The 1,106-nt window shown below is 24.0% G+C and overlaps 1 protein-coding gene across 3 annotated transcripts in view; it reads right to left on the bottom strand.

Moving 5' to 3' along the window:
- The window catches only part of LOC107634889 (truncated transcription factor CAULIFLOWER A), a 6,540-nt gene that overhangs the window by 919 nt on the left and 4,515 nt on the right, over window positions 1–1,106 (bottom strand). For all 3 annotated transcript variants that reach the window (XM_021124202.1, XM_016338262.2, XM_016338263.2), the window contains 2 exons: window positions 914–955; window positions 41–82 (listed from right to left, as the gene is read on the bottom strand). In XM_021124202.1, coding sequence (XP_020979861.1) covers window positions 41–82; window positions 914–955 — 84 coding nt within the window. The remainder of the gene's footprint in view (window positions 1–40; window positions 83–913; window positions 956–1,106) is intronic.

Genomic DNA, 1,106 nt, shown 5'->3' with positions numbered 1-1,106 from the left:
AATACAATTTTAATGAAAAAGAATACAACATTATCATCACCTTCTTGGCGAGCACGTTGTTTTGTTCCTGGAGTGCCTTATCCTGAATGAATACAAAAGTTTTTTAATTTTTCGAAAACACAAAATTAAGATGTAAATTCTCGTAAAGTTATTTTTATATGAAATTATTAGTTGAGAATTGTTAGATGATTTAATATGTTTAACTAAATTATTATATAATAACTCTGAAAACAATTGTATACGAATCTTTACCAAAATTTAAATGTGGATACATCAAAATAAAAGATTTTACTAGGATACTTGCCTGAGCTAACAACATATATATGCCAAATATTAAACATCTCTTATTTTTACAAGAGAATATTAATGTCTAATGGAATAGTTTCCCACTAATTTTAATATGATCATGTGTTAGGTGAGTTACAAAGATAGTTTAATTTCGTTATTTGTATGGATATAGTTTATTTGAGAATTCGCTAGGACGAATTATATCCTGTCAATTCGATTTTGGTGAATTGTATTCTAAAATATTGAAAATTAAGAAAAGATCAATTATTTTTAGTGAATTATATTTTTTTAAAAATTAAAGAAAGAAAATTTACCCCAAGAGAATTTTGCTTTCCAAACAAAATAAATTACAATTTTCCCCGAATTGTTAATTTAGAAAATGTCCCAATGATTTTTGTTTTTTTCTCCTATTTCCGTAAATCACTTGTCATCCATTTTTTGAGATTTTGCCTATTAACTAGCAATCAACCATATTAAAAATTTTGACCCACAATTTAAATATATTACATAAAAATGTATATATCCAATAATATTTGTACTCATCTATTATTTACTACATAATGTGTAGAATTTAACTTATACTACGAAGTCAATTTAATAATAAAAAATGATAAAGAAAACGTACCTTTTTCTGAAGCTCTGAAATAGATTCATACATGACTTGGTTCTGCATGCACGTGAACACTCATAGTCATAACACAATCATTATATATGACATTCTTCAACTGATATACATATAGATATAATAATAAAATATTATGTACATACAGAAAATTAACTATTAATATATTAAATTATTTTTAATCAATATTTTATAT

The sequence above is a fragment of the Arachis ipaensis genome, chromosome B01 (assembly GCF_000816755.2).
Source record: "Arachis ipaensis cultivar K30076 chromosome B01, Araip1.1, whole genome shotgun sequence".
Taxonomy (NCBI): domain Eukaryota; kingdom Viridiplantae; phylum Streptophyta; class Magnoliopsida; order Fabales; family Fabaceae; genus Arachis; species Arachis ipaensis.
Note: the sequence above shows the minus strand (reverse complement) of the source record. Positions and strands in the feature narration are given on the sequence as shown.